Raw genomic sequence first — 24,185 nt, 5'->3', positions numbered from 1 at the left:
TGACCAGGTGGGAAAGAAGGAAAACTTACCTTAAATTTTCTGAATGGCATTTTCCCTGAAAAATTCATTTGACACCAACTAATATGATCACTGTAAACACAGGTTGCATTTAAAATATGGGCCATTATTTTCAATAAGGCTTATTTGAACTGAAATTATTGTATTCTCAAAGACTTTGAAATTGTTTAAAAAAATTCCTATACACTAGGTTCTTTCTTTGGTTAGGAGAACTCACCAACTTCATAGACATTCTTGTTGGCTGAAGTTGAGTTATTGATCTCTGCATATGGGGAATCTCTCCGTGCCGGTGACTTCATCTCCACATAACCACACTCTGAGTTTTTGGGGATAAGTACAGGTGGGTCTTTAATAGTGGCATATGGGTTTTCAGAACTGCTTAGGGAGCAGTTACTTGAATTATATTCAGAATTCTTTCCCAGGTCTGTGAGGAGAGATGGGGGGAAAAAAGCAAATGCTATTTCATGGGCAATGTCATTTATTTTCTTGGCAATAATTTACCTGGGCAGATTTCTTTTTCTTTGTAGCTGGTTTTCTCTATTTATATCTACTGAAAATAATACTATACATTTTCCACTTACTTTGGAGAGAACTTGCTATAAAATTACCCATCTATAAAGTAATTTGAGCTCCTCTCTAAGGTAAGTACCAATGTAAACACCATAGATTTGATTTCATGTTGATTATCACACTCAAATAAAATTAATTCCGCTCTATTTTATTAATAGTCTCTGAATTCTCAAAGGCTTCCATCAGGAAACCAGTTGTTGCTGGTCCCAGGAGCAGGAGAAGGTTCTATTATCATGGTGAGGAAGGCATTTGTGCTGTGAGGATTCCTTGTAAAATCTGGATACTGGGCCTCTGACGTTATTGCTCAAATTCCTCCTGAGGAGCAGGCCTCAGTGAGCATGTAACCATGCTGATCTCTTCCTACTTTCCCGGCTATTTCCTTTTTTACATTTCTCTCTCCCTATAAGCCATGTTTCTTTCAAAGGAAATATGAGTGTTTCCCCAGCAAATTGAAACTTTTGTTCTCCAAGACTTGTGCTCTAGCAAGATCCACCTATGGTCACTCTCTTGATGTCAGCCAAATGTGTTTGTATATTTGTTGGAGTAATTTACCACACTAACAATTCTACATTTTCTCTACAATGCCACTCCTACTCGTTTAACAAATTATTTCCATCTCTGAGATAAAAAATGTGATTCTGATAAATGTATTTCTTCCTCAAATTTACATCATACCTTTCAAGGATTTTCCCATATAACTTCTGTCAAGTCCAAAAGCACCTGTGATAAAGGCAGAAAAAAATACCCAGTAAGAACTGAAAGGAAGAGAAAGCCCATCTAATATTCCAAGGTCATGGAGGAAGACTCTTTGGGTACCCACTGCCTCCCCAGTGCAAGAAATGGCTGAGGCTGCTGCTTTTCAAACCTTTACACCAGATCACTCATGCCAGATGTCCCCAGTGCTTAGAATTAAAGACACATACATATCATTCTTATCCTTATGCTCATTTACAGTGACTGTGGGAAAGGCTGGTCCATATGGGGTAGAAACAGAGGCACAGATCAATCAGTACATTTGATTGCAGGTTGCTCAGTGGAAAGGGCACAGCCAGGACTAGAACTGAGACAAAGGACTTAGATTTCATCATTTATTGGCCACACGACTTTGGGCAAGATATTTAACTCTCTGGATGTCAATTTTCTTATCTCTAAAATGAGGAAAACAAAACCTGCCTTCCGAGCCTTACAGGGTTGTTGTGACCAGTAAGTGAAACAGAGCATATGAGAAGGCTTTGTAAACTCTGAAGCGCCACATAGATGAACAGTGTTTCAATTACTGTGACACTTAATATGTCATGCTACCCTCAGCTTCAGTCTGTCTCTAAGCATTCCAAGGCCTTTCCAATTATCTTTTAAAGGGATGTTATGCATTTAGGGGAAAAACAGAGAGTAAAGTAATGACTTGTGATGAACATTCAAATGAATATGAAAATGATACTGTGCACACATTTCTTAGAGTGATGTTGAACTCAAGTTCTGATGGCGATGTCCCATGGGGACACACTTTTGTGGAGAGAGACTCCCCTGAAGAGAGACAGCGTGTCTAATATCAATTGTCATGGGACAGGAAATGGGAAGGTTTTCCTCTCTCAGGCACACTCTCTTGGGTCTGAGTTGTGAAGTCTAGCCAAGCTCCCAGCTGGTGGGAAAGGCACTGCCAAGTTACGCAGGGAGGCAGGATAAGGATGTGTAGTGAAGAATTAACCCTACCAAAGAGAGGGCTGGCCTTTGCCCTTCATTCTTGGGAGGTGATCTCTAAGTCCTTGGAATGTCCTGCCCAGTAAGAGTGTTTTTGTTTACCTGGGGGCCTAGAGTTACACTGAATAGTCTAACAAAGTGATTTATGGGAGGGGTTTTGGGCCACTTGGTATCAGCTTGACCTCCAGATGTGCTGGAGACTAAAGGTCAACCATATGGGCAGTCAACCCCATGTCCACATGACCAAGCCCTCATAAAAACCCCAGACACCAAGGCTGAGGTGAGCTTCCCTTGTTGGCAGAACTCTATGTGTACTGTCACAAACTGTTGTCTGGAAAAGTTAGCACTTTCTATGATTCCACTGGGAAAGGACAACTGGAAGTTTCATCTTTTGAACTTTCCTGAAGTCTGCCCCCTGTGTCTCTCCCCTTGGCTGATTTCAGTCTGTACCCTTTTGCTGTGATAAACTGTAACCATGAGTATAACAGCTTTCAGTGAGTTCTGTGAGTCTTTCTAGCAAATTATTGATCCTCAGGGTGGTCTTGGGGACCCTCAAACTTATAGTTGGTGTCAGAACAGAGAGTGGTCTTGGGGATTCCCAGACTTTGTAAAGGTACCCTATGAAGATGGGCAGAACCTGTGGCCTCTGAGACCTCCCTATCAAAGAACTCTGTCTGTGTTACTCTTTGCCAAATTCCCTCGGCCACCTCCAAACTGCAGCAAAGTCTTGTTAAATGTCCGTTTGTCTTAGCTGTGCAATAGCTAGCCTTCCCCAAGGCGGTTAAAGAGAGGAGAAGCATGGGGTGGAAAGTAAATTAGGGAACAAGAGTTGAGACTGTGAGATCAGCTACCCCTGCCAGATCCTCTCTTCACTGCTTTGGAAGATCGGGGTGCTATATTAACAAGGGAGCAGGTGGGTTTCCTCATAAACTCCCATATGACCCAATCTCTGGACAGGTGCTTTCAAATGCTCAGTTTAATCTAATTCATACATTGAGCCAGAACATGATATTTATCCCTATTTTATAAATAAACGAATCAGTTTTGAGAGGGTGATTGGCTCGGTGTCATATAACAGAATGAGGAATTGATCTCAGGGCTTTTATGTCAAGTTTAGGGCTGTTTCAGACAACATCATAACTTTTCTATCATTTAAAACACCTACACACTTCAACATCCACAAATGCTTTACTCTGTTATTTGTAAGGAAAGACTTTTTCTGTGTGAACACTTTAAAAGGACATTAAATACAGAATTACTCTCGGAATGGAACAAACCAAGCAGATTCAGAAGTTCCAATGAAGATTTTCTGTTTCCAACATTCAGTCCCTTGGGTCTAATTGAGACAGAAAGCAGAAAAGTTTATATGTGACCACTGCACTGACTGCGTGTTCTGGAATCAGGACAAATTACAGTAGGCGAGGGTAAAATGGGAGAATTTTTCCCTCATTGGTACCAGCTGGTAGTCTACTGAATATCAATTCATGTACTTCTTTAAGTTAAATTATTAATGTAATTTAGACTTAAAAAAAAATCTCTCTAATGTTAAATGATTTCACCAATAAGTATATTGCAAATCTGCTATATAAATAATTTTCCTGTGTTTAGAAATACACATCCTTTTGATAATGTTGGTGTAGAATGCAGACAAAAATTAAGAATTTGTACTCATTTTCCTACTTAAACATTTGCATTTATATAATAAGAGAGGATCCCAGAGCCCACAGGGATTGGTTCCTACATCTGGCTCAGGAGATTTGACGTATATGGTGTTCACAGAAGGATCAGAGGGGGAGCAGTCAGAAGACCAACTTTGAGACCAAGCTTTACCTCCTTCCTTCTACAAAATCTGGGACAAGAGAGTTAACCTCTCTGTGCTTCCCAGATTATTCCTCCATAAAACAAGATTCATGGATGGACCCACCCAGTACGGGTACCAGCTTTAGCAAACAAATACATAGGAAGGCCAGTTAAATTTGAATTTCAGAGAAACAACAAATCATTTTTACTCTAAGTGTGCCCCATGCAATATTTGGGATATATATATATACTAAAAATATTTGTTGCTTATCTGAAATTCAAATTTAACTGAGGTTCCTGGCAACCTTACCACCAAATAAACACACATGAAAAGGTTTGTTACCATAAGGCACTGCACACATATTAGTTACTCTATCATCAAATTTCTCCCTGAAAATAAGGTACACATGCTTGGAGATGGCACCACATGCTCAATGGGGTATCAGAGCAGTTCGTTAAGTGTGGTCCAGGAATTCTCCACCCCCTTTGCAGGAGGGCCACAAGATCAAAACTATTCTCAGAATAATGTGACGACACCATTTGCCTGTTTCACTCTCATTCTCTCTCAAGTGTATGGGGGAGTTTTCCAGGAGCTACACCAAGTGGGAGATCACTATTGACTGAACACAGAAGCAGATATGAAAATCTAGCTGTCCTGCATTAAGCCAGATTTATAGAAGCGTTAAACAGTGCCACGCTTCTCACTAATTTTTTTGTTTTGTTTTGGAAAATGTAGTTATTTTTCATAAAAATGCATTTTAGGGTGTCATGAAATGAGGTTATTATAAATACATTAATAAATAACTATTTAATATGTTCTCAGTTTTAATTTGTAACACTGTAAATATCAATAGATATAACTCATAGAAACAGAAGCTCTTTAGGGTCCTCAATAACTTCGAAGAGTGTATGAAAGGGTTCTGATTCCAATGAGAACTGCTGACTTACTATATTCTTGTTGATATCTCCCTTTCCTCCCCTAAAAGGGGAAAGGGGCCTCAAGTACAAGTGCCCCATATTAAAAGAGAGCAAAGGGGAGCACACATCCTGATACCAAGTTGACTGGGTTCTAATCCCAGTTCTACCATTAAATAGGCTTTGAGACTTTGCCCAAGTTACTTAACCTCTTTATGACTCAGTTTCTCAAGTGTAACATGGAGATGATGATAATAATAATAATACCTACCGATTAGGGTACTTGTGAGAAAATTAAGTTAATATATGCAGAGTTGGAATGTAAGCTACAAGCAGGCAGGGATCCTTGTCTCTTTTTATCAATTCCTGGCACATAGAAGGAACTCAATAAATGTTTGTTGAATAAACAAAGCACTTAGGATAGTAATAAGTCCCATGTAGGTATAATTCTATTATTTTGTTTTTCGATGCATATTTTCAATAGATCACTTTGGCACAGACATAAATCTATAACTATCTAAGGTCACTAAAAGACACAGGTGCTTGTTGAGGACAGGAGTTAGGAGAACTTGCCAAACTCGTTGAGGTAGCCGCCATGTTTCCAGTCCGCAGGCAGTGTACCTGTGCAGTCTACCACAGGGCCTCTCTTCCCAGGATTCACATTTTTCAGATTCACAAATAACTGATTGTTCTTTGACTGTTAAAAATATAAACCATAAAAGATGTAAAAAGAGAATACAATGTGACACAGCACAGTGTTACTGATCTGGGGAGAGCATGCCCATGGTATGTATCAAGGACTGGTTCTTAAAGGAGGCTGTATCGAGGGGCAGAGTGACCACTTTTGACCTGGTGGGACTTAGGTGGCAGCAGGAGTACACGACCCTTGGCACCAACTATCTCCCCATTACTTCAACTTTATTTCACTTTGTCACACTGTGCGAATTACGTTTACATACATGGAACTTTGAATTGAAAAAAAACATATTCTCAGTCTGAGCTCTCCCACCAAATACTGTATGATCTTGTATGAGTCACAAGTGAGTCTTAGCAATTTTCTTAGCTATGAACATGAAGAGAAGATTATCTACTTTGCCTTCCTCCCTGAATGTGAATGAGAACAAATGGAATGATGAATATGAAAGTCTCTGGAGAATGTGAAGCACTATTTAACCATGAGGCACTATAATTAAAATCCAGCGGCATTAGTTTAATTGCAACTGAATTAATTTAATTAGCTTGGTTTTCTAATAGAGAGCTGGAGTTAGACAATGGAGATTGGAAATATACTTTGGGTACAGTTGGAAGAGAGAAATGTTTGAGATTTCAGAGCATTGTGGAAGAGACCTGGGGGTGAGCTGTGTGGTACTAGACGAGCAGCCCTGGGTCTCCAACCTCTCCGTGCATCTATAAAATGGGGATAATAACCACTCTGGATTCGTAGAATTGGTGTGAAGATTAAATCAGTTTACATTTGTAAAATGATTAGAAATGCTTGGCACATAGTTCCTATTCAATCATTTTTGACCTACAAAAATGCAATTTCATGTGGTTCAACCCAAATAAATTCATAGGATTGCTGTTATTGTTATGAAAGTGCAGGTGGCCAGGAAAGGGCACTAGAAGACAGGTGGTGAGAAAAGACAAACTGGGCAATTTTGTACAGGATTGAGTCTACGATAGGTCTGCTGTGAGACATTATTTTGAAACCTCATGCAATATTAGAAGCATTTTTCCAAAGAGGTGCAATGGAAAATGGACAATTATGAATCGTAGAGACAGGGAGACCTGACTCACCTCGCAGCCACCTCACTCACCAGCCAGGGAGCTGTGTTTGGAAGTGACTTAAACTTCCCATTACTCAGGCTTTTTGTCAGTAAACTTGAGATCCTAATACACACCCAGAGGATTGTTTAGAGGAATAAGTGAGATAATAGATATAACGTACCTAGAACTGCATTTGGCAAGCAGCAGCCCTCAACGCATGCTTGTTCCTTCCTCTCCTTCCTGCCCACCACCTTCAAGGTCCTGAGCCATTCCCTCTCACCTTTGCGATGGTCATCCTGTCCCTGTTGTTGACGTGTGGGGATGTGGCACACTGGGTAAGTGTGTGGTAGCTGGGATTGGTGAAGTAATGGCTGTTAGCATTTCCACTGCTGCTGTGAGGAAGGGTTTCTGCAGGAAGAGAAGGAAATGGTTAAGACGGCAGGCTCCCCTAAGTCTGTGTGGAGAAAAGAGAGGCAAAATAATAAGAACAAATGTCTGGACTGCTTCCATATCACAAGCTGGGCAGAACTCTCTCCTGCCCAGCATCCTCAGCAAAACTTCTAGAAGCAGCAGGTGTCTGCCTTCCTACTGGCCTCCTGGAAAAGCGTGCAAGTATCCACAGACAACTTCTCTTTGCTTCGAGGCTGGTACAAGCTGGGAAGGCATTGTTTTGATGCTACTTCTGCTGTAACTTTTCTCTTTATTTAAACACTTGAGTTCTTAACACAATATTCTGCACTAGCAATGCACTACTAAGTAAATCAGCTACTTTATGTATTTCCCCAGAATCAGTGTATTTATAAACATGTAACCCAGCTGAAATCCATTAGTAACTGCCTAAAAATTAATAAATATTTCAAGTTTCCAAATTCTTCAGTTTAAGGGGTTACTTCTGATGATTGAATGTGTCACTTAAAAATTTACTTTTATGGGGACTTCTGATAGAAGGGAAGATTCAAAAGAGTTTTCTTAAAGAACTGCCTTGGTTCTTGCTAATACTAAAAAACTGTTTCTTATATAACTTGGTTTCTGGGCAGATAATGATTTGTGTGGGCCCAGGGACAGGCTGGAAGGCATTGTGGAAAGAACCCAAAGCCAGAGACAGAAGACCTGGTCCCCCATGACCTTGGTAAAGTTACGGCCACTCCCCCCACCCACCCCGTCCCCCACATATGACAAAAGCTTGGGACTGGGTGCCCAGTAAAGCATCTTCCAGGTTGAAATTCCCAAAGTCTAAAGTAACCACATAATAAATTTAATTTTAAAACCTTCATAGAAGACAAGAGCGATGATTTTACTACTGTTGACATACAAAACACTCTAGAAACACATCTTTTCCCAACATAAAATTTTCTCAAGGATAACTGACAATAACAACGGACAACACACGCAAACACCCAGTTTCAAAGAACCAGGATGAAACCTTACTTTTCAAGGAGTATAATGCGTCTAACGACTCCAGTTTTACCTGAAATGGCATAGTCTGCATTCATGACCCTCATGGCAGGGGTGTAGGTCACAGCTGGCATGCTCGATTCCTTTCCCTTCTGCTTGTGTCTATAAATAATGAACAACGCCAGGAGGAAGAGAACAACCAGGACAAGAATGATGATGCCCGCAATGGCCCCGATCTGGTAGGAATCAGCAGGAAGAGCCGTACTAGTTCTGCTTAAGCTGTTCAGATTTCCAACTATTATGACACCAGCTAGAAAAAGGAGAAAAAGAGCTTTGAGTAAGGATGACAATGTGCTGGATAAATGTTTGATCTCTATTTACAAAAATCTCCTGCCGTGCTAGTGCCTGGATATTTTCAGTTCATGAAATGTTAATTTGGAAACTTTTGGAAACAGAGTGGGAACTAAAAACAAACATTCATTATTTTCAGATGTTGTTGGCTTGTCTGTGCCCAGAGAAAGGCTGCTCTAAGCCTCAAAAGAGACAGGATTTCCTGAACCCAAAGATTCAATGGTAGGGTTTGAGAGCTCCTCACATTTTTCAGATTAAACGCTTAGACCGGCAATTAATTGGGAGTAATAATATACCTAACATTTATTGTGCTTTAATTATTACACAGTATTAAGCTTATGAAGGGCTGACTCCTAAATGTCTCAACTGCTTAACTTAATTTTATGTCTATTCTTAGCATCTCTAACAGTAATTTTCCTTCCAAGCAAGAATATCTCCATTATAAATCTAGTCCAAGATCAGTATCTACCTTATCCTAATTTCAACAGGACTTTTACCCCGGAAGATATTGATCTATGCAGTTATTTTGTATGATGGAAAGGTACCTGAAACATCACCCAAAAGGTTTACTCACTAAAGTTCTAAATTCAGCTTTCCATAGTTCTTCCTCATGTTCCATCAAGCAAGGACGCTAAAGATATGGATTAAGAGTCAAAAAACCTGGCGTCTAAAAAAGTTGATCCAGATATTCTGAACTTTCCCTTAAGCTCTTAGGCTGCCGTTTCATCATCTGAAAATGAGGACACTGGCTTCCATGAAGGTGCTTCCAGCTCAAACGTCCCTATGACTTTATGATGCTAAATGCTAGACCTTCTCATAAGACAGTCTGCCCTGAAACGCAGAGCACCAAGCCCAGGGCAGTGTGATTACAACACATTTGTAATAATGATGTGATTGTGGAGTATAACATCTTATTGTTATCATAATCAAATATAAATCATGAGCATGTAAAAGTTATTTTATGAAATAAAATGAAATCGGAGTACCCACCTAGTCTACAGTTTAAGATGACCACCTACAACACTACGAATTTTCTAAAGCCCTTACACCCACGTACTTATCACCTACTGACAAGCACCACGTGCACCAGAACCATCAGAAGCACCTTCTCAAAGGTCCCATCCACCTCAGAATCAGAACCGTCCAAGTGGGACTATGTAGATGACAAGTATTCCCAGGAGATTATGATAGACACTCTAGTTAAAACCCATAGGCACAAGTTTCCTAAGAAGTTAAATATACGTCTACCATATGATGTAATCATTCCACTCCTACGAATTTACCCAAGAGAAATGAAAGCATATGTCCATACAAACACTTGATACACTATCTGTAATAGCCCCAAACTGGAAACAATCCAAACATCCATCAATGAGTGAATGGGCAAACAAACTATTGTATATCCATGTAATGGAATACTACTCAGTCATAAAAAGAACCGAACTACTGATATACACAGCAACATGGTTTAATCTCAAAATAATTATGCTGAGTAAACAAAATCACACAAAAAAGTATACAGTATGACTTAATTTATATGAAATCCTAAAAAATGCACTAATATATAGTGAAAGAAAGTAGATCAGTGATGGCTTGGGGCCCAGGGTGTAGCAGTGGCAGGGAGGGGCGTGAGGAAACTTTTGGGAGTGAGGGATACATTTGTTACCTTTATTGTGGTGATGGTTTCGGGGTATATACATATATCGGATTTTTTCAAATTGTATACTTTGTGTTGTACATATGTGTAGTATATATGTATATATATATACATTGTGTGTGTGTGTGTATATATATAGGATAATTGTATACGTGTTGCTTTTTATAGGTTAATTATACCTCAGTAAAGCTTAAAAAATTATAGGCATACTGGAAAGTTCAAGAGCTTTGGAAAACCCGGCATCAAAGCCCTGACATATTCTACATATTAGCTATGTGACCTTGGGCAAATTACTCAACCTCTCTGAGCTTTAGTTTCTCCATCTATAGGACAGCAACAATAAGGCATCCATCTGGCAAATGGATAAACAATCAGCTATGCCTTGCGGAGTCGTGATGAGGATTACATCAGATGACATAGGTGAAAGTACTTAATGTTGGGTGGTAGGTAGTGGTCATACAATGCGAAGTAGTACTTATCATTTACTAGTATCCTTACCTTGATCACAGCGTGCCCCCTTCCACCCTGGGCTGCAGTAACAGGTCCCAGTGATGTGGTCGCAGGTGGAGTTGTTCAGACAGTCACATATCTGGCGACAGCCATAGCCATATGTTCCTGCAGGGCACTCTGAGAAGGAGATGAAAGTCCAATGTAGTTCTCCAGCCTTGGGAATCTGAGACAAGGCTGTCTCTTACTGTATGATCCTGTGTGTCGGGGCCAGCCCTTGCAGGGGATCCCTGTTTGGGCAGACTTGTTCCACCCAGGGTGTCTTAGAGCTGGCCAGCATTCCCCAAATCATGGTAAGACTCACAGGCCAGGTGACACACGGCCAGAGAATGAGCCCCTCATTACAGCTGCTGACACTTTCAGCTTCTAGGTACCCATCTCCCTGATGGGCTTGCAGAGTCTCTAGAATCCCAATTGAACTGATGCGGATCATCACTCAGGGCAATGTGAGATGACTTCACCAGGCCAAACTGTGGGATGGAAGGGACTAGACTAAAAAGTGTAAGCTAGAGATGCTTCCTTGAGAACACATTTTACTGTAGGCTCAGGGATCCCCCCAAAGGCACCTTCTGATTTGGATTAGCTGGGAGTAGGGGAAGAGGGAAGAGGCAACTTTTGTTAATTTTCTAGGTAAGAACTTCATTTACCACCGAATTCCTCAAAATTTGGATTTGCAGGTTGAAGGCTGAGAGACTAAAGTAGTGAGATTTTATGACGTAGTCTTAGTAAGAGTTGGGCATGAATTTTAAAGAATAGCATAGGCAGGTTAAATCTAAAAATCATGACAAAATACTGATGTTTTTTGTAAAGTGAGCAGCAGGGGGCAACGTGCTATTACTATCAGAGTTCTCTGTCAAACATAGGATTTCTGTTTACAAACGAGCATTGGGAGAAGTCTCCAAAAATAGGGACATTTTAATTTGATGTTCAGAGTAACCATGAGAGCACTTAAGAGGCTTTCATTTAATAAGACCATAACCAGTCTGGCATTCAAGAGAAAGTCAGTTTAGAGCCTATTCTGGTTTCTATGCATATATGTATGTGCACATATGTTTAGACATTTATTCACATACACTCAATATTTAAATACACAAAGGGGTGTGCAGGCAAGTGTGTTACTCACTGTCTGTTCCATGATTAAATGAACTAGCAGTACAAAACTAAAATTGGGTTATCTCTGACCCGGCTGATTCCTGGATGTCATTCTTGTTACATTTCCTAGATAGATGGATATGCAAAAATATTCTAGGGTTTAGCACATAAGATTGAGACAACCTGGTTGCCCAGTGGTGCTGTGAGGTGCTAGTGGGATGGAGGGAGAGTGATGCTTTATTGCCAAAGTCCTGCTATGCTGATCAACCTTTCCAGCTCACGTTGCTCCGAGAGCCATGTAGTCTTTCCCAAGAGCACACCCTCTGGTGAGCAGGAAATGTCCCACACATTTTCCTGCCATTTATGATAAGAGAGTGAGCCCCATATACCTCTAAGACCTTATTTATCCATCTTGAATACTGAATGAAAGTCACAGAGGAAAGGAACAATAAACTAATTTGAAATACTCAGTCTAATACTAATATTCTTATAGCCCTGCAAGCCGATGAGTAGCTGGTGGGGTGGAAATGGAGAAAGAAGGATGGGTAATTCCATCAGAGCACTGTCTCCCCGAGTGGGATTTTTAAAACAAAATTTAAGGCAATATATTGTCTTGAAGGTTGTTAAGACTAAGATGAGAAGTTGTTAGTGGAAACAGTATAAAAGTACCATCCAGAGAAGGTTGTCAGAGGGGTGCCAACATTTGCACGGACTTGTTCCCTCACCCACAGTGGGGCCGGCCCTGCTCCCAGGCCCTCTACCTCCTGCACACCCAGCTGGCCCCACCACATGCACTCTCCTCCAGTGTGAGACCTGGGCTCTGCCTCAGCAGTGAAGAAAACTTGATTGGCTCTTTTAAAGCTCTGAGCAGCCACGTTCCAAAAATAAGAAGGAGAGGAAGAGAGAGCCAGGATGAACAGATGGAAAACTTGAATTCTGTCTTCATCCTTGTAGCCGCATCCCCTCCACCCAGAGCACTGAGGAGTTACTTAGAAGAATTTTGAGGGAAAAGACAGCCAGCAAGCAGCCCAAGGTGGCCAGGTCTCTGGCAGGGGAAGTCAACCATGCTGGGAAGTGACCAGCCATCAGCTCAAATAACTTAAAAGTTGTGAGTTCTGCCTTAATATTTTCAGGCATCTAGGAAAATGGATTCTAGGGAAAAAAAAATAGCACCTAGAGATGTCACGTGCTCATACTCACTTTGCTCACAGTGCTTCCCCATGAACCCAGTGCGGCATGTACACTGCCCAGAGATGTGGTCGCAGTCAGCTCCGTTTTGACACTGGCATATCAATGCACAGTCCTTTCCATAAAACCCCAGAGGACACCCTGTGTGCAGAGGAAGGACAGTGAAGTCAAGAGGCTGCTAAGGAGAAACACAGCTCATGCCTCCAACATGTTTGTGTTCAAATCTGGAGGATGCTGAGCCATATTGAATAAAGACAATAATGCAGATCCCAGCTTGTCACAAAGGCTTCTTTGAAGTCCCAAGACGGGGCTCTTGCAGGAGGCGGTAATTCATGAGCAGGAGGCAGAACAGTCCCATACCTGGCAGTTTAATGTTACTGGTACCCCCAGAGGCAAGACTAATGCCTTCTAACAAAGCATCCCTTGAACCCCGCAGAAGTGTGGGGGCATTTCCTTTCATTCTTCCACTCAACTACTTGAATCCTGGGCTCAAATTCCACGGACTGAAATGAATAGTCCATATTAAAATTACCAGTATGCTTTTACTTATAGTACAGAATGTCTCCAAGTCTGCTACTAGCCCTGTCCACTGTATCTGTTACTTAGATAATATCACCTTCACCAAAGACATGTGGTAGATGCTGAACTTAAAAATCCCTGCACTTCACAGTGCTTTATAAGAAAGCAATAAGCCTTCACACTGCTGCACAATTTTCAAGACCCAGACCACTGGGGCCCTGGGGCTGAGGACACGCACAAGGCCTATTGGCTTTCATGGGCCAGCAGCTGTGCTGCAAGAGCGTTTCAGGGCTCGCTGGCATAATGAAAGCTTCGATACAGGCTGGTTTTGATGGCTGTTTGCAGGTATCACATGTGCTTTTTATTTTCCCTTTTTCTTATAGTGAGGTTTTAATGAAAGCTCATCTTGCAAGAAACAGAGGCAGAGCGCAGATGCCAGCATGCAGTGACAACCACCAGTGCCCTGTATTTATTTAGCACCTACTCTCTGCCAGATTGTTTTCATGCATCCTCTCACTGAATCTTTACAATAGCCCAGAAATGCAGGGATGGTATTCCCACCCTACAGATGGGAACTGAGCTCTGAGTGCCCAAAGTCACACAGCTAGCAAATGGCAGGATGGCAGGGCCACAATACACATGCAGGGGGGTCTGGCTCCAGACTCCGTGGCCTTCCCACTATATTGTGCTATTTCCACTTAGAAAGGTCCTCTCTTTGAAGCAGGCCCTCAGTTTGGAATGATAAATAATAACTTATAAGTACTTTTCTCTAAGGAGTTCAAAAACCTTTATATATATATACATATATATACACATATATATACATAATCTCAACAGAATGTGCATGGGACAACCTCCTTTCTTGCCAATTCTCCCTTTCAAATCATGGCTCACAGTCTATACACCCTTCTAGAAAGTTCTAAAAGACTTGTTCAGCCTATTCTCTAATTATATTCTCTAATTAGTATTAAACAAGAATTGCCTCATTTCTGACCCATCTTTCTTCCTCAGCTCATTTCTATGATTTAAAATTATATATTATTATTAATGACAACCATAATACATGCTTTCCTATCTTGTCTCCTTTATTCAATTGAAGGCAAGAGGGCAGAGAACAGTCTGTTTTTTCTCCAGTGGTGCTGAGCTATAGAGTACTTTGCACATTATATCACATGATGCTAAAAACCTCATGGAAGAAGAAATGGTTAGGGCCCTAGGGGACACAAAATGGAAAGAAGACCTAGAGCAGCGGTTTTTAAAGTATGGTCCTCAACTGGCATCGCCACCTGGGTAGCTGTTAGAAATGTGAATTCTCCGGTCACACCCCAGACCTACGGAATCAGACACGCTGGGAGTGGGGCCAGCAGTCTGTGTTTACCGAGCCCTCTAGGTGATTCTGCAGCTCGCTAAGGTTAACTCAGTCTTCTCCAAGAGCGCACAGCAAGTGAGGGTGTGAGGCTTGTCGTCTTCACTACCTTTCTAAACACTGTCACTTACCCTGAAGTTCATGCTGTTAGAATACAGGACAGGGAATTTGACCCATATAAATAGGGTCTGGTTGAAGGAGAGTGGAGAAAGAAACTGCACACCATCGCGTTATAGCACTGCTTCACCTCAGTGACACCCTGACACCCTGACACGACATAGAGACAGAAAACTTGGAATGTGGCAGCTCTTCACCACCTAGAGAAATTTACACATCTAGAGGTCATTGGGTAGAGGAAACCTCCAATGCCAGGACCCCATGGTGAGCTGAGCTCGCGCATGCAAGGGGTAAGGTTGTTTCCTGTAGGGTGTGGCTCCCCTGGGTGAGCCTCAGACGGCTGCTCACTTACTCTGAGTGCAGTAGAGCCCCGTCCAGCCAGGAGTGCATTTACATTCCCCGTCGTAGGCGCTGCAGAAGGCCCCGTTGTGGCAGTGGCACGTGTGAATGCAGTTCGGGCCCCAGTGGGCTGGGGGACAAGCTGCAATCACAGCAGGCATGGAGAGCTCTGTTAGATAGTGAGTCCAGCATCTAGCAGAGAGAAGTCCATCCACGCTTCCACTTCTCCTTGCATGTGAGACGCATTGGGACTAAGAAAGCACACTGCTCCAAATCTGACCAAAACCCAGATGGCAACGCTGGATGCAACAGCAACCATCATTGACACCATATCCATTCACAGACTGCAGAGTGACGCAGAGCAAAATTCATCTCAAGTTTATAGATTTAGTTAACAAATACACATTTAGCACCTATGAGCCCAGCACTGTCTAGGGAACAGGGGAGATAGCAGAGGACAAGACAAGGTCCAGACCACCCTCTGAAAGCTGATGTTTTAGTAGACGAGGCAGGCACACCAACGAACCAACCAGCCAAACAGCCAACTGAAAAACCAATGGTGGTAAGTACTATCAAAAAAAAATAAAACAGGGTAAGGGAGACAACAAAGAACTACTCCTTTAGAAAAGGCCTCTCTGAGGAGGGGACATTTGAGCAGAGATCAGATGGGCAAAATGACACAACTCGAGGGACCCAAGATCATGCAATTCATGTCTTTGATCTCTAAAACCTGCACTTGTCACTCTACTCCAGAGTTGTCACTAGAGGCTTGTTTTAAATGTTAAGGTTGCCAGTTGTATGTAAGAATTGATCTATTCATAAAAACTCTTAATTGAAAGAAGCAGAAAATAATGAAACTAAATCATTAGGGGTCACTGCCCACAGAAGAGCAATCAGAACCTGAGATAAATTATCTGTGAAATAATGTAAGATTATGGGGTAAAATGACTTGATTTACAAAAAAACAAACAAACAAAAAAAAAACTTCTTATTCATATGAATGTTTCAAGAACATAACTGCTTAAATGGAGGACCACCTATAATTTCAGTATGGTTACCCAGAAGGAAATGTGGGCCAATAGAGACAATAAATAAATCCAAAGTAATTTTAAAAATGAAAAAAAATTCTCCCATAATTGTGTGTACTGTTTTTGCCCAAGAGCAAAGAAAAAATAATAGCTGACACCTGAAGTCCAGTATGAATCTAAGAATGGATTTTCTGAGTAAAATATCCTCATTTTACAGGTGAAGAATCATTGAAAAGTGAATAAGCAAAGTGCTACCTAATTAGGTTCTTTCCAAGACACTATTTGGATTTAAATATAGGACCACTGCATAGAGCTCTTAATGGGAAATAAGTCATTTACAAATTAAAGCAACGTATATTACAATTTTCAGATATTCTTTCTTGATTATATAAACACTCATACTTCAATCCTAAAGAATTTGAAAATAAACGTAAATGGTTGGCCAGTTGTTTTCAAACAAGACTTACGCTGAGAGCAGTCGCTGCCGATCCACCCCGGGTAGCACTGACAAGATCTGTCAATGGGGTTACAGGTTCCGTTGTTGGTACAGGTACAAATTCCTGCACAGTTTTTCCCAAATCTGCCACTGGGACACACTGTGAACAAGTTATAGGTCAGTAACTCACAATTACATCTCATCTCATTGAACTCTAGGCTCTTGGGACAGGAAATCACTTTAAACGTCATCAACCCAGCTGCCCATTTAGTAGCTGCCTCCACTCAACAGCATCCCTCATTTTGAATGGGTTCATTTTTACAAACACCTGAAGCCAAAGACCCTCATTAAGGTATCATAACCCGGGAGACATCATCACATTTCTAGAAATCTGACTTCATAGCTTCTCGCTCAGGGAGTTAAAATTCTTCCTCATATTGATTTTTCATGGGAGGCTGTTTCCAATTAAAACGGAAGAGTACCACAGCTCAGAGAGTAAAGAGATTTTGCTGGAGTGGCAAGCCAGTTTTTCCAAAGCTCAAAGTCTTATTTACAGAAGCTGCAAACACAGCATACCAGAAGGCATCAATAGCTGAGAGCTGAAAACATGTCCTTCAGGAAGCCGAGAGGAAGCTTGAGGACAGACTCCATGGGGCCTGCTCATCACCACCTCTCTCTCCAAAATGCTTGTGTGCCTTACCTTCATTGCAGAGGGCGCCTGTGAAGCCAGGCAGGCAGTCACACAGGCCTGTGATGTGGTGGCAGGGCCCACTGCTGTGCACACATTGTGGGCACGTCTGGCTGCAGCGATGCCCATAAAAACCAGGGGAACAGACTGAAAATAGAATAGAATAAAATAGACAATTATCTCATATTACACATCAGGATCTAGTTCAAGTTCGGGTCAAAAAAAATTTTTTTTAACGATACTGAGAATTTTCTAAGTATAAAACAACCACCAACAAAGGGGCAAGGGTATCCTTTAATACAGTTGGCCCTCTGTATCCACGGTTCTGCATCCATGGATTCAACCAACTGCGGATCAAAAGGCCTATGATGGTTGCGCCTGTACTGAACATGTACAGATTTTTTTTTCTTGTCATTATTCCCTAAACAATACAGTATACCAACTATTTACATAGCACTGACATTGTATTAGGTATCATAAGTAATCTAGAGATGATTTAAAGTATATGGGAGGTTGTGCATAGGTTATATGCAAATACTATGCCATTTTATATAAGGGACTTGAGCAACCTCTGATTTAGGTCTGGGGGGGAATCTTGGAACCAATCCCCTGAGGATATCGAGGGACAACTGTAATGAAAAGAAGCCACTAAACTCTGAATTACTTGAGGGCAGGTAAATGTCTTAGTCCTCTTTATTTTCCTATTTATGGCCCTAATTAGCTCGAGGCTTGGCATAGAGCAGGGGCTTGAAGAATTTTTGTTGAACAAATAAATGATGGAAAGAAATAAAATTTCAAATTCTAACAAGGCCCAAATAAAAACTCTCAAGTCATATGTTGATCTTTTATTCTACAAGAGTCATTACTGGCAATAAATAGATCTACAGTCAGAATTAAAAGATTATTCTTCCTCAACATGGTCCAGGTTAATGACTGTGATTGAAAAGTGAGTAAGCAAAATGCTACATAATTATGTTCTTCCCAAGACATTATTTGGATTTAAATATAGGACCACTGAGCTGTTAATGAAAAAAAATTAATTAAAAAATTAGGATAATGTATCTTATAGTTAGTCATATATTCCTTTCTTGATTATATTTATAATAGATTTAGTAAAATCTTATGGATCATTTCCTAACTTAAAAATTCTATTGACCAATGTCAACAGTCCCCATTTTTAACTCTGCAGTTCTATTTTCCCCATAGCACTGACTTTGCGGCTACTAACAGGATGTATGATTTGCCGCAGGGTTTGGCTGATGTTGACTTCTGGTAATTGAGGTAAGGCCAATGCCAAAATTGCTGAATAAAATATTTACAGGTCAATGAATTTCTGGAACACCATTTGCAAGATTTAAGGCAGGATCAAGAAACCTATCTTGATGATGATGCCAACGAGGCAATGAAATCATTTCTGAGAAGAAATGGCTAAAGCCCCATCTGTTAGGTTAGTCCTGAAGGCTGGACAGAATAAAGCTCTTGGGAAACTGCTATCAAGGACAGCTCTGCACAGGACAGGGTGACCACACTCTCCTCTGCCCTCGACTGCAACAGAACATCACTAGGAACTGGTGGTGATGAACAGAGATAATAATTCTACACATGGCGCCCCGAGGAGGGAAGGCAGAAATTGCCGCCTAATGACACACTTACTTCTCTGACAAGTGGTGCCTCGGAACCCTGGCGCACACTCACAGATGCCGTCGTCGGGTGAACACGAAGCCCCATTTTTACAGTAACAGGGCAGGGAGCAGTTGGGGCCCCAGCGACCCTCAGCGCACACACTGTCACAGTGGACACCTGAAACAACGCACACAGCAAAGCTGAGTGAGGGGCAGTGTGGCTGGGAGCCTCTGGGATGCTAGGTCAGAGACAGGGACTAAGGTCATGGTATCCAGGCTGAGTCATCACAGGCAGCAATGAACAGAGAGAGTACAAGGTTTAAAATCCACTTGTCACATCATCCACATCAATCCATCATCATATATTGTGTGATCATGTATCACATGATCATAACATTAAAACAATCCAAGAACTATTTTCTATAGAGTCGTAAAAGAGAAAGAACAAAACAGTTTTGTCATACTGATTTTTCTTCTTTAGGAGGACAGAGCAAAAGGGAAGCCCAAGGGCTCTGTCTATTAAAGGCAAAATTTATCAAAAATATAGTCTCATTTAGCCCTCAGAGACTTCTTCCCTCCCCATTCTTTATTTTTACAGAGAAATGGACAAAATGTAAAAAGATAAGGAGAAGCTAAAAGTGGTTAAATTATTTTACATAAAGAAACTCTTCCCTAGAGCAAGCAAATAAACACAGTCTTAAAATATTTTGACACATTGTGCAGGACAGAAAGATACACTAACTTGTGCCACCAAATTCCTCTTTAAAACTTCAATTTCACCTTGGGCAGATACAGGCAGAATATCACAATTGATGCTATTTATTGCTGTTGTTCAAGCTATTGATTATTATGAAACAATATGTAGGTGCTTAACTCTCATTCTGGAAATAGAGAAACTTTCAAACCAGTCGTGAATGAACAAATATGCCTAAAGGAAACATAAGGAAAAACCAAAGTTGCAAAAATAAAAATAAAACCAGGTTTTATTTGAGGTAAATGGAAGTCTCTTTCGTAAATAACTATTTGAAATACAACAGGGGCCTCTTTCTTGTAAGTCAGAATTCTTCACAACTCAAAGAAATGCTCTTTGCATTGAGAGGCAATAAGGATGAGTCATAATTAGCAGTGAAAGGGCGACTGCCAGCCTCAGACAAGTGAGCACACGGTAAGAACAAGCGCACACACACATTCTGAGATTCCAGAAAACTACCACCACCCAGCACCGCGAGGGCCGAGAAGGCCGTTTTTGTATTACAGTTTTTGCTTCTAAATTGATTAGGAGAAAAGTTACCATGGCCCAAACCTTAACACAGAAACAGCCCCAAACCATAACGTGAACGTTGCTAATCAGTATGCAGTCATTCCTGCTGAACCAGAGCTCCACCGTGGACTGCTCCTGTTTTCTCCTTCTGAAAGTCTCCCACACGGTGAGGGCTGTTAAGCAGGCCTGAAAGGGCACAGACCTCATTGTGTCTAGCTTGAGCCGACAATAGACGATTATTTTTGCTTGGACTGCTGGCTAAAAACGGAGATCAGGCCTTTTTAGAAGCCCACTGGGGGTTAAGTGTTCCCCAAAGAATAAAATATGGAATTTTGGCCTATTATGATCTTTTTTTCCCCTTGAGTTCACAAATATATGGTATTTTTTCCAAATCTCTTAAAAAACTGAGATGGAATTGCAAATTCTATGTTCCCCAAAAGTGATACAACAGCTACAGTCTTATCTGGTGTTTTTACTCACACCTATACTAGGCAGAAGCATCGAATGTATTGAGGAATAAACCACTTCGAAAGGAGGCTGCAAAACTAGTTTGTTTTGAGAATTTGAAGGAAGTACCAACAAGGGTAACCTGCTACCGGCTTCACTCTCTATGTGAAGTATTCAGGTCCTGAGCTCTGACAGTGAGCCAGCACTCCTGTTTAACAGCAGCAAAAATGGGGACACCTGCTCCATAGAGATTCAGACAACCCTAGCCATTTTGGTCTGGAGCCATCAGGCAAATCCCAGTTAGGATTTTGGAGAAGTAGAAACTGAGTAATTATCCAGTTAAAATCATCCTGAAAATTAGTCCTGATTTTTGCCACTTTTTTGTGGGCTAGGAGCTTGGGGAAGGAAGGATACTCAGCCATTTATGATGATTTAATTTATCTGCTACTTGCCAAATGTCTACTTTATATTACACTTAATAAATGCAGTTAAGATGGAATGGAGTACACTTTAGGTCAAAAAGTAAATGCTGCTTTTTTACATTATGGATGATCATGATTTATGTATGACTTGGCACATTCTCAGTCAGAGCATGTTAAGAAAAATGACTCTGGGCAGATTGGCAAATCTGAATAAAGTGATCTTTTATTTCCTACCTGATTCCCCTTCCCTAATAGGTTTGTCCAGCTGATTATCATAACCACCAGTCATAAGCAACTTTATTGAGGTAATTTTCACATAAGTAACAAGGCCCACAACACAGCAAAGTGCTCCATTGCAGAAGCTTGTTTCACATGCTCCACCTATCATTTCATTTCCAGAGAATCGCAGGGAAGTCTAGAGATCTTCTATCACACCTTCTGTCTCCAGTCACATAAGCATATGTCAACACAACCAACCTTACTTTTAAATAACTTTTATTTTAGGATGGCAGTGAAGTCTTTCCTTGGAAAGTAAATAATAACAATTCTATTACCAACTCCCCCTACAGATTCAAGCCCTTTTCTTTTTCTCTATCATCAGTAAAAATCAGTCATCATTTTGTAGCTATTAATGCCTAATCTATTTGAAGACAAATAACAAAGTATGTCTCAATCAGGGGACCACTCCAGGGAAAGCGTGAAGCTGTCTTTTTCCCTCCTGCTGCACCATTTTCTCCTATTGCTACTCCTCCCCTTCAGACCTCTGTGCCCTCTTGTTTTCTTTCCCTTCATCTTATTGTCAGGAAAGGATAAGATACATTTATTATTGCTGACATGTTATCTTCTCTAGAGAATATTAATATTTTAAGAGAACACACATATTAAGAGACTGAGAAATAAATCTCTAATTGTGGAATTTCAGGTAGTGAAGCTCATGGAGGGAGTACCAGGGTAGGTGCTTCTCTAGGTTACACTAGGTATATGGCTATCAATGTGACCTCCATGTAAGACCAACTCTGCAGTGAAACTTTCTCCAGGATAGGGAATTGTAAGTTTGCTTTAACTATTTTTTTTTTTTTGGCTATTTGTGTATGTGTGTTTTATTCCATTGACCCCATCTTACTCTTTGCCAACTTTGCTGGAGTCCTACAAGACATCTTTTTGTTTCCTTCTTTGTCAAAGGCAGAAAAGAGAAAGCAACTCAATAAACATTCAAGGGGTCTGGCAGCTGCAGGCTTGCTGGTAAGAAGTACTCTAAGAAAGACCTCCAACTCTAGAGGGATAATGGCCCCAGAACAGGCACACCCACCTCTGTCTGGGGATCATGACTTCCCCCAGCTTCCCCATCAAGGAAGTAGCTTGTGAAAGTAGAGGAGATTCTAGGCTAACAGAATGGTTGGTGCAAGGTCCAGAGGCCCAAAGAATTATGTGTCTATCCTTCAGGAACCCCAAGTATTGGAGACAGCTGAAATTGGTACTGGGAAGAGGAGAGGCATCAGGGCAGCCAGGCGATGGTCACATAGAGAAGAGCCAAGAACGCCATGCTGTGGAGTGTGAGCTTCCTCCTGGTGTTAACAGGGACCCAACAGATAATTAAGTAAGAGAGGGGCATAATTAAATTTGTGTTTTGTAGGAGGGCAGATGATGGTTTGAAGATGATTATTCTAGAAGAAAGAAGACCTATCAGGTGGCTACTTTGGGTTACCCAATTAAAAAATGATAAAAATGAAAAAGTCTTGAACTAAGTCATTGGCAGTTGGGATGCAGGGGAAGAATTCTAGAGAAATATAGGAGAGAATGCAAATGAAAGACACACCCCTCCATGGTCCACCCAGGGTAATTTATGAATTCAGGTAGCTCCATGAGGGAGAGATGGTACCTGTTTTTGTTCACTACAGTGCCTAGCACATGGAGGGTGTTAAATAAATATTTGTTGAATGAGTCAATAGGCACTGTTCCTCTTTCAAACATGATATTCAAGACAATTTTCCAATTGGATGGAGCAACCATATCATTATTTGCTTCCCTGAAGAAGTGATGAGAAATGCACTCAAACCAGGAAGCCCAACATATTTATTTTTTATGTCTTTAAAATGGTGACCCTTCCCAATTAAGGGGGTGGAAGTGTCTGCCTTGCTTATTTTTGAGAAGAAGATATACTTTCATGAGCTCAGGTCTGTGATTTTTAATGTTAGCCCAGATTATAAAGCACAGAATTATGGGACATCTCGAGGAAATTCTTGTGGAATATTTACCAAAGTACAGATAAAGGCTTTAATATGAGTTACTTCAGGAAACAACTTCCTAAAATATTTGGAAGAAGGGACAAAATAGGAAGGGGGTATCTTTAAATTTGAAGGAATCTCTAGTTGAATGGAAGCATTTTTTCCTGATAAATGCTCTAATGCTGATAAGGAGATCTGCAAGGGACTGCTCTTGCCAGAACTGAGGACAAAGAGCTCTTTGATAGCCTTCACAAGTTGCTAGGCAATGGCTGAATGATCATGATAAACTTCAGCTAAGCAGCTCTAAAGAAATGTTCATGCATTTAATGCCTGATGCATTATGCCAGCAGCCTCAATGTGAAATCAGCATTCACTAGGCATTTGTGATTGCATGAATGCAGGAAATAAATCATCTGGGGTGTCATTATTTCCCCCCTCAGAGATATAACCCAACCTTCTTGTCTTGCTTAATTGTTTCTATTCCTTACGCCAGCATTGCAATATTTGGGGTGTTAGTGAATGAAGGAAATGATTTCGATTCAATGTCTTGCTCCTGAGCAACAAGGTATTAAACACATATTAGAACAAAGAGAGAGATTTGTTAATAATCATTGGGCTTGGTGATTATAGGAGAGAGGAACTACAGTATTTAGTCATAACACTTTTTCTGCTTTTCTAATCCTCTGGCCAACATAAGCGGCAGCATGCTGTCATGTAGAGAGGTTATCCCCTGGTGTATCCACCTCCGCCTACTCAG

General features: G+C 41.0%; 1 protein-coding gene across 1 annotated transcript in view; it reads right to left on the bottom strand.

Moving 5' to 3' along the window:
* MEGF10 (multiple EGF like domains 10) overlaps window positions 1-24,185 on the bottom strand; it is a 121,227-nt gene that overhangs the window by 4,230 nt on the left and 92,812 nt on the right. The window contains exons 13-23 of the mRNA XM_058539742.1: window positions 19,105-19,251; window positions 17,464-17,598; window positions 16,795-16,923; window positions 15,313-15,441; window positions 12,971-13,099; window positions 10,670-10,798; window positions 8,237-8,473; window positions 7,049-7,176; window positions 5,575-5,698; window positions 1,264-1,308; window positions 236-442 (exon numbers count right to left, since the gene is read on the bottom strand). Of these exons, the coding sequence (XP_058395725.1) occupies window positions 236-442; window positions 1,264-1,308; window positions 5,575-5,698; window positions 7,049-7,176; window positions 8,237-8,473; window positions 10,670-10,798; window positions 12,971-13,099; window positions 15,313-15,441; window positions 16,795-16,923; window positions 17,464-17,598; window positions 19,105-19,251 (1,539 nt within the window). The remainder of the gene's footprint in view (window positions 1-235; window positions 443-1,263; window positions 1,309-5,574; window positions 5,699-7,048; window positions 7,177-8,236; window positions 8,474-10,669; window positions 10,799-12,970; window positions 13,100-15,312; window positions 15,442-16,794; window positions 16,924-17,463; window positions 17,599-19,104; window positions 19,252-24,185) is intronic.

Source organism: Diceros bicornis, chromosome 1 (genome assembly GCF_020826845.1).
Source record: "Diceros bicornis minor isolate mBicDic1 chromosome 1, mDicBic1.mat.cur, whole genome shotgun sequence".
Classification (NCBI taxonomy): domain Eukaryota; kingdom Metazoa; phylum Chordata; class Mammalia; order Perissodactyla; family Rhinocerotidae; genus Diceros; species Diceros bicornis.
The sequence above is the reverse complement of the archived record's forward strand: the minus strand, read 5'-3'. Positions and strand labels throughout refer to the sequence as shown.